At 30.9% G+C, this 10240-nt stretch overlaps 1 protein-coding gene across 1 annotated transcript; it reads right to left on the reverse strand.

The window, feature by feature from the left end:
* Nucleotides 1-2363: 2363 nt before the first annotated feature.
* Nucleotides 2364-4783, reverse strand: Nepl4 (Neprilysin-like 4). The gene has a single exon (XM_073965535.1). It carries the CDS (start codon nt 4400-4402, stop codon nt 3023-3025), a length of 1380 nt encoding a protein of 459 aa, XP_073821636.1. The 5' UTR covers nt 4403-4783; the 3' UTR covers nt 2364-3022.
* Between the last annotated feature and the right edge of the window lie 5457 nt (nt 4784-10240).

Raw genomic sequence — 10240 nt, forward strand, 5'->3', positions numbered from 1 at the left:
AATTTGACATTTAGGGTTCCTAGTAATCAACAAACTTATATCCCAAAGGATATAGACATAGGTCCATGTTTTGGTATAGCCCCCATATAACGGTACCTCCCGATTTTCGGTATTTTGAGAATTTTAGCTACAATTTTCACCCGAACTAGCTGTAAATTGACATTAGCGGTTCTCAGTGGTCATCAAACTTCTTCACCGAACATCGCCAACATAGGTCCACGTTTTGGTATAGCCCCCATATAACGGTACCTCCCGATTTTCGGTATTTTGAGAATTTTAGCTACAATTTTCACCCGAACTAGCTGTAAATTGACATTAGCGGTTCTCAGTGGTCATCAAACTTCTTCGCCGAACATCGCCAACATAGGTCCACGTTTTGGTATAGCCCCCATATAACGGTACCTCCCGATTTTCGGTATTTTGAGAATTTTAGCTACAATTTTCACCCGAACTAGCTGTAAATTGACATTTGAGGTTCTCAGTGGTCATCAAACTTCTCCACCGAACATCGTCAACATAGGTCCATGTTTTGGTATAGCCCCCATATATCGGTACCTCCCGATTTTCGGTATTTTGAGAATTTTAGCTACAATTTTCACCCGAACTGGCTGTAAATTGACATTTGAGGTTCTCAGTGGTCATCAAACTTCTCCACCGAACATCGCCAACATAGGTCCATGCTTTAGTATAGCCCCCATATAACGGTATCTCCCGATTTTCGGTATTTTGAGAATTTTAGCTACAGTTTTTAACCGAAATAGCTGTAATTTGACATTTGAAGTTCTCAGTGGTCATAAAACATCTCCAACGAAACATCGTCAATATAGGTCCATGTTTTGGTATATCCCCCCCCTCTCGATTTTCGGTAATTTTCAGTGGTCACGAAATTTCTTCACTAAAATTCGTCAACATGGGTCCATTTTTGAGGGTCTACATTGTTTTGATGAAACTACCCTAAATTTGACTCTTGAAGTTCCCTGCAGCTATAAAACTTTTCCGCTTAAAAATTTAAAGATAAGTTGACTCTTTGATATAGCCCCGTAGGTGGTACCTTTCACCTAGCTGAACACATTTTTTTAGATTAGATTAGATAACACTGTGCAACAAAATGGAGGTGAAAGTCTGGGGCACGAAAATTCCTCTTGGGGAAGAAAGGCCTTGGTGAGTATATTATGAACCCCGAAGGACAGATCCGCCGTGAGTCGAACTTCCACGTTATGGCGTGATGAAATTTTTGTTAGAGACCCTGTGGGCCATCAGGAATTAGCCTTGTATCTTTGTTCACTGTTGCTTAAGTGCTCTACAAAAACAACAAACAAAGATATAATGCTAATTCATGAAGGCTTACAGGGTCTCTTGCAAAAACTTCATCATCATCGTATTATTCCTTCCAGATATAGATCGGGTTCGAATATGCACTATATCAGTCCACTCCTTCGGGTACCCCCCACACAAAATTCGGATAAATGTGAAGTTTAAGAGCTCCTCTCGGATGCTTTTGCAATTTTTTTCAGTAAGTTGTTCTTGCGGCTCCTTTAACGACGGTACAATTTTTTTCTTGCGGAAGTCCATACTTCCTGAGATAATGATCCAAGCAATCCTGTCAACCCTGTCAGCACAGCTGGCTGATACTTTCTTACTTGTTAATATAAATTTCAATATTAACTTCCTACGAAATATGTTCTATGTTTGAGGAGCTATAACTTTTTAGTAACACCATATATCGACAAATTGTTCTGTTTGTTCGATTTGATTTTTGTCCACTGGGGCACCATTGTGCATCGTACCGATCGGATGTTTTAGGACATTACTTCTAATGGCAAACCCTAGCTCCCTATCAAGATTCAAATTTGTGGACATTTTAGATATTTTTCTTTTATACGCATGTCTATTTTGACTGGGCAATAATTTGTTTTTTAATTTTATATTTAAAGAAAAATATGTTTTTATAGAAAATAAATATTAGTTTTTTATTTAAGTAAAAAAAAATTGTATAAACATTAAGCTTAACCTAAAGACTAGGTACAGTTGTTGCATTCAAAATATTTATAATATATTTACATTTAATTTATATAAATTTGTCAAATTTTTTATACTCTTATAATTAAACATAAATAAGTACAAAGAAAATATAATTTAAATTGAAATTAAAATGCAGTATTATATTTACACACACACACATATACATTTAAGTGATTGTCGTTTAATACAATTTAACATGATAATAATTTAAATTAGAAAAAAGCTATTATATTTACATTTATGATATTGAAAATTAATAATTTATTAATATTTTATTTGATATTTTTAATGAAGTTTAACGTGACATGGGTTTGTAACACAGTCAAAATTCCATGGCGGGAATGGATATTTTTTCAATGATTTCAAAATTACCAACACAGTGTTATTTTCATTACACAGAATTAAAAAAAAAAACTATGATATTTACATTTATAATAATTTTCATAATTTATTTATATTTTATTTGATATTTTTAATGAAGTTTAACGTGACATGGGTTGATTAGACAATCAAAATTCCATGGTGAGAATGGATATTTTTCAATGATTTCAAAACTACCAACAAAGTGTTTTTATTATACAGAATTTTTTTATCAATTTCTATTTTGTTTTTAATATTTTTAAAAAAGTTTTTAAAAAAATTTAACGTGATATGGTTTGAATACACAGTCAAAATTACATGATAATATATCCATGTAACCCGGTTTTGGCAAAATGGTTATTTTTCAGTGATTTCAAAATTACCAACACAATGTTATTTTCATTACACAGAATTTATTTTTGTCAATTTCTTTTTTTGTGTTGGGCAAAATAATCCATCATATTTTTGCAAGCGAAAAATAAAAGCCGCATTACACCCTCCCATTAAATTATGCGAGCGGCTTCATTGTTAGCTTAGTAGCTCTTTAGGCATATTGGCGGTGGAAGCGATTCCTTGGGCAACATTTCGAAAATATCTCCTTGGCCATTTGTGGCCTTTGGATGTTTTATTCACCAATTCTTTACCACAATCTACACTTTTCCTTGGGATTCATTGGACTGTCCCGAGGACATTGAAAAACCTCTGCAAACTCCGGCAAATGAGCCAATGTATAATTCAAACGCTCACTATCGGAATCATGTGAATTATCCTGCTTGGCAAAGGTTTCCTTGTCGGTGGAACCACAAAAAAATTGGGCAAATTGTAGGAAAAATAATTTACCATTGTGTCTGAGAAACAAGGGATCCTTAACAAATGTCCTCAGGGCTAAGCGGGTGCCACTAATATCAGCAATGCGTTCTGATAGGAATTTTGTTGGCTCCCGTTCAAGGCATTGGCGATTTGCCTGGAAATTGGGATTATTAATTGCTGCCATGGGTATATCTTCATTATAGTTACCGGCATAATCATAGTAGATGAATTCCGTATCAAAGGCATGTATTAGCTCATGACCCAGGGTATTGGCCAAATCACCATAAAGCAGTGAAGGCCAAAACTGGTGATCATAAAAAGGTAATTGTAAATAGGCAAAGGGTAATACTATATAATTGGCACGACTAAAATAATAGGCAGTGGAATCAATGTTATCCCAAAAGTCGGGCATGTGCAAATTAAAGCTATACCAAACTGGTGAAAATTTTGAGGGTGAGGCCAACAAACGGTGGTGTCTAAAGAAATGCCTTACGGCCTCCAAGTGGTTGCGATAAAAGCTCTGCTGGCCCGTCACATTTAAATCACTAATAAATTCTGTGTAAAACTCCTCACTAACATTGTGCGGCAAATTGCCAATATTTAACTGAAGCGCCGCTAATTTATTTTTTAAATACTGTACACTCTCGGGGGTGAGATGCATTTGATTGTTATCTAAGTCTAGGCTAAATTGTTGTTTCAGTTTTTCAAAAACCGAATTTATAATGGGATCACTTAACGATCTACGCTCGTGGTTGTAGTACACTTTATCGTAAACATAATTCATGGTTAGGGGGAATATTTTACGCATATGCCGCAGACAGTCAAAGGATGAGGAACCCTTGCCCACAATATTGTGGGGGTGATTTTGCAGATGATTTATAAAACGGGTAAGGGAATATAAAAACAACAACCGCTGGTCACTGGCATTGAGGTAATTTTCCACTTTCTCCATAGCCGGCAAGTCATTGGTGGTAACTACATCTCCCAGCTCCATGTCATAGCCGCTTAACAATAACCGCCAATTAATGCTGGAGTTGCGTTGCAATAACTCTTGCCATGTCATGTCTTCGCAGGGGTCATATTCATCATCGCCTTCATCTTGGGTGGCATTGGCAATAATTTCCTTCAAATCCAATTCCAACTTTTCAAACTCCCCCTGCAATTCGGCAAGACTTTTATTTGTGTAATGGAAATGTTTAAAAAATCCCATAAATCTCTTCTTCCAGCTTTGCCGTTTCCATGGTATTATGGGGATAAAGATTTAAAATAAATTGAGAATAGTTTTGCCTCTCCACCTGGCCATAAATGAAAAATCTCAAATTTGCAAAAGATTTAAATCACTCAATGTTGTAAGCCAATGGCTCGTTTCATTGTCGGCGTAGTGTAAATAACCCATTGTGCGTAACGTCTCCACATACCTAAGCCAGGTTGCTTTCTCACCGTGCTGCTCACTTTCACGACACACATCATAGTATTGTTGTAATTTGTCATAAACACGATCACCTCTCAACTCAGCTTGAATCTCCAAATTTCCCTCCCTCCATTGTTTTCCATTTCTCTCAAAAATTCTTTGGTATTTCTCGGTCAAACGGCGTTCACCCAATGCCATGGCTGTATGTTCGGGATGTTGGGTTTTTCCACAGGCCACAGGCATATTTGTGGAAATCCTGACATGGTTCAATGGACCGGTTCATATTTGTGGCCATCAGTTGTAAATGTCGGATATTAACAGTTTCATCACATTCACGTGCCTGGCACGTTTTATTCACATGCTCCCATTCGGAGGGATCGTATGATGTGCTGACAGATTTATTGGTTGCTGATGTTGGTAGGGGTGGGGTGTATGGCTTGGCCCAGCAAACATTGCGATACAGGGGGCTCAACAAGATAATGACAAGGCTATAAATAAGTCTGGCTATCTGCTCCATGTTGTTGTTGTTGCCTTTCTTGGTGATAATCGTTGGGGTTCTTTCTGCTGGGGGTCTTGTGATTTCTAGCTCAACAGCTTAGACCAGATTTCCGCTCAACGTTTCCGTTATAAATCAAAATCTTTTTTTTTTGTGTTATTAAAATTTCCAAAAAATTTGGTAGTTGTCTTTCAAGTCTTTTGCTTAAGTTTTGTTATTTGCCAAATCCACTTATTTGGCAAGAGCATGACCACAAATTTTGTTTTATTGGGGATTTTTTAAATTTAAATTGAAATTTTTTTATATGTATATATTTTTTCAATATTTTTACTTGTTTGCTTTTATTAAAATTTGAAAAAATAGTTTTTCTTTTAGTTAGAATATTTTCAAAATTTGTTATTTTCTTCAGTTGAATTTTTTAATTTTTATACTTTTTAAAAAATGTTTGTAAATTATTTTTATTCTTTAAGTCTTTCCTTTAAGTTTTATTACTTTAATTTTTTTCACTTTGTAAAGTTGTTTACAATATTTTTTTTAAGTTTTAAATCTTTCGCTTAGATTTTTTACGTGATTTTTTTTTTAATTTATAAAGTTTTTGAAATGATTTTTATTTTAAATATTTCCAAGGTAATTCTTTAAATCAAACTCGCCGCGTTATATTTATTATTATTTTATTTTTTTTTTTTGCAATTATCTTTTCCGCTATTCACGTCCAATGCTTAGAGCTTCCGATCTCTTACTGAATTCTTAATCATTGATGAAATCCACAGCTCGCTGTGGGAACCTCAATAGCGTTCTTATCTCTGAAATTTCAGCTTGAACGACTTGAATCCGATGTTGATAACACATTATCAAGTCTGATTTATGAATTATGAAATAACTATATGATGCAGATTTAAAAACTTAAGGCACGTCTTGAATGAAATATTTAAAAATATTTTATTTTTTTATCTAACAACAAGATATGTTTTTGGAAAAATTTATAATAAGTTTCTACCAACTCTTAACAGATGAGGTAGTTAATTTAAAAAAAAACCCGAACTTTGTCTCCAAAAAAAAAAAAAATATTTAACAACATTGATGTGGGTAACCTTCCAGCAAAAACTTCCACTAGCAATTACTTTCAAAGACCACATTCCGACCACCTTCAGGTCACTAATCGTTGATTTTTAAAGAATTTTGCAAAGACCATACTAAGACCACTAGTTTTGAATTTTTAAAATTTTTTTCAAAGACCATCTTCAGGTCACTAATAGTGGATATTAAAAGAACGTTTCAAATAGCATTCCCAGGCCACTAGTCGTGGATTTTCAAGGAATTTTCAAAGTCCATCATCCGGCCATCCTCAGACCACTAGTTGTGGATCTTCAGGTCACTAAACGTTGATTTTTAAAGAATTTTTTCAAAGACCATCCTCAGGCTACTAGTCTTGGATTTTTAAAGAAATTTTTCAAAGACCGTCCTCAGACCACTAGTTGTGGATTTTTTAGGAATTTTTTAAAGGAGCATTCTCTATTTTTGAATAATATTTTTAAAAAAAATACGAATTATTGAAAACTAGTTTATCAAAATTGACGAGTTATTGAATAATATAATTTTAAAAAAAATATTTTTTTTAAAAATTTACGAGTTGAAAAAATTTCAAAACATCACCAATTATTGAAAATTATTTTTTAAACCATCCACAAATCACTGAAATTCTTTTAAAACATTCACGAATTATAGCATATATTTTTAAAAATCCTACGAATTTAAAAAAAAAAAATATTTGTTAAAACATGTACGAATTATTTAAAACATTTTTTTAAAAAATGCACGAACTATTGAAAAATATTTTTTAAGAAGTCCTCGTATTATTGAAAATATTTTTTACAACTTTCACGAATTTTATTAAAAAAATATTAAAAAAACGAACTATTTAAAAATATTTAAAAAAATTAACGAATGATTTAAAACAATTAAAAAAATCACGAAGTTACTGAAAAATATTGTTTTAAATATTAAAAAAGAATATTTAAAGTATTTAAATAAACATAAACGAATTATTTAATTTTATGGATTTTCAAGGAATTTCTCAAAGTCCATCATCCGGCCATCCTCATACCACTAGTTGTGGATTTTTAAAACTTTTTTCAAAGACCATCTTTAGGTCACTAATCGTTGATTTTTAAAGAATTTTTCAAAGACCATCCTCAGGCTACTAGACTTGGATTTTTAAAGAATTTTTCAAAGACCCTTCTCAGTCCACTAGCTGTGGATTTATTAAGAATTTGTCAAAGAGGATTCTAAATTTTTGAATAATATTTAAAAAAATACGAATTATTGAAAAACAGTTTATCAAAATTGACGAGTTATTGAAATATATTATTTAAAAAATCCACGAATTATTGAAAAATATTGTTTTAAAAAGTACACGAATTATTGGAAAATATTGTTAAAAAAGATTCACGAATTATTTAAAAATATTATTTAAAAAATGCAAGAATTAAAAAAAAAATATTATTTAAAAAACCACGAATTATTGATTTTTAATGGACAAATTATTGATATTTTTAATTATTAAAAAAATAATGTTTTAAAAAAATTGTTTAAAAAAATCAAGAATTATTAAAAAAAATTGTTTAAAAAAAAGTGTTTAAAAAAATTCACGAATTATAAAAAATATTGTTTTAAGCGAATTGTTAAAAATATAGTTTAAAAAAAATTCAAAAAACAAGAATTGTTAAAAAAATATTGTTTAAAAAAAAAAAAATGTTATTTTTTGAAGTTTTGCCTGTTAAGGAGAAGATCATTTTTAATGATCTTTTATTAATTTTCTCGTTTAGAGTTAAGTTTGATGATCGGAAATTATTTGCAAGTGAAAAAGGAAAGCCAAGGACTCGAACCCACATAGTCACCAAATTACGTTACCTGGCTTCACTGGTGGTAAAGCAGATCTTCAGACGTATCGACTATGTAATGGCTTCTCTGCCCTAGAACACATTTGCATTTGAAAAACGAAAAGTTCTAGGACACAGAAGCCATTACATAGTCGATACGTCTAAAGATCTGCTTTACCACAAGTGAAACCAGGTAACGTACTTTTTTAACTGCACGAATTATTGAATTTTAGACAAATATTTTTGAAAAAATCCACAAATTATTGAAAAAATTATTTTTTTAAATACAAGAATTATTGAAAGTATTGTTTTAAAAAAATATGTTTTAAAAATATCTATATAAAATTAAGAATTATTCAAAAAAATATTGTTTTAAAAAATAGGAGGGTTAGCGTTTTTTATTTGGGATGACGACTTCTATTTTGTTTCTCAAAATAATCAGGCTTAATCCCATCGTCGTTGTTTTAATATTGTGAGACCAGGCGCCGTCGAAATTTTGTCTATTGCTGTAGTATGCAATACCAACAAATAAGTTATGTGTTTTTCGCTGAGAATCAACGAACACATAGCAGTGGGAAAGATTTGGTTTTATTTGCAAGTGAAGTCGCTCGAGTTTAGGTAGTGCCAAAGAAATTCTCGATCAGAGTGTTCCTTTGCACACGTATCTATTTGAGCGGACAATTGACACTTGGGTATAAAACATTTTTTGTTAAAACACTAGAAACAAGAGAACTGATGAAGATCTGTGGCGAGATCTGAAACTATAGTCTTCCCTGCCTTACCGCTTTGTAAACATCGTCAACTTTTTCCCACTAATAAATTAAAGTTGTTTTAATAAAATATTAAAACAACGACTATGGGATTAAGCCTGACTGTTTTAAAAAATATTTAAAAAAAATCCAGGAATTTTTAAAAATATTGTTTTAAAAAATATTAAAAAAAATCCACGAATTATTAAAAAACATTGCTTAATTATTATAAAAATTATTGAAAAAATATTGTTTCAAAAATCCACGAATTATGAAAAAAAATTAAAAATCTACGACTTATTGAAAATGTTTTTAAAAAATTCACGCACTATTAATTTCCAAATGGATGAATTATTGAAAAACATTTTTTAAACATGTAGGAATTTTTGAAAATATGTTTTTTTAATTGCACGAGTTATTGAATTTTTGACAAATATTTTCTAAAAACCCACAAATTATTGAAAAACTATTTTTTAATCCAAGAATTATTGAAAATATGGTTTTAAAAAATATTTAAAAAATATGAATTACTAAAATATTCTTTTAAAAAATATTTTTAAAAAAATTTACGAATTATAAAAAAAATATTGTTTTCAAGATCCACGAATTGTTAAAACTATAGTTTAAAAAAAAATTTAAAAAATCACGAATTATTAAAAAATATTTTTTAAAAAAATTAGTTGTTAAAAATATTGTTTTAAAAAATTAACGAATTATTGAAAAAAAAAAACAATGTTTAATTAATCCACAAATTATTGAAAAAACATTGTTTAAAAATCCACGAATTATTGAAAAAATATTTTTTTGGATTCCCAGAATTATGGAAAGTATTTTTTAAAAAATGCACGAATTATTGAAACATATTTTTTTAACTAAATAGAAGTTTTCAAAAATTATCCTCAGACCACAAGTCGTAAATTTATAAAGATTTTTTCCAAGGACATCCTCAGGTCATTGGTCATGGATTTTGGAAGCATATTTCGGATTTTTAAAGATTCTCATGCCACAAGTTGTGGATCCTCATCCATCTTCAGGCCACTAATAATGGACTTTATAAAAAAATCGATTTATAAAAAATGTCAAAGGCCATCACCTGATCAATTCACATACCTATATATCATTGTCCAACGTTTTAAACTTGTTCGGAGAGCAGTTTGCTCGAATTCATCGAAGTGCAAAGTTTGACGGTATCAAAAGTTTTTGATAAGTCGAGAGCCATCAACACCGTCTTGCTGTCCTTGAGATCTACACGCAGAGAAAAAATATTCTTCGATTTTGTTGGAACAAAAATTAATATTTTTGTTCCAAAATTGTACTTGTTTTGTTCAAGCATTGTATTGCAAATCCAAAAATACAATCTTTTGATCCAAACATAAAAAACAAAAACAACTTTCGAAATTCCGCAATATTGTAAAAATCATTAACAATACCGATTGGTAGGAACTATCATAATCTAGAATTTTTACAAAAAATTATTGTTGTTTAAAAAATTCGCTTTTGTTGTAGTTATAAA

The sequence above is a fragment of the Musca autumnalis genome, unplaced genomic scaffold, assembly GCF_047663935.1.
Source record: "Musca autumnalis isolate F117 unplaced genomic scaffold, ASM4766393v1 scaffold_2, whole genome shotgun sequence".
Classification (NCBI taxonomy): Eukaryota; Metazoa; Arthropoda; class Insecta; order Diptera; family Muscidae; genus Musca; species Musca autumnalis.

Coding starts and splice junctions, on each gene's coding strand:
- Nepl4 (XM_073965535.1), bottom strand. CDS start 4,402: ATGGGATTTTTTAAACATTTCCATTACACAAATAAAAGTCTTGCCGAA.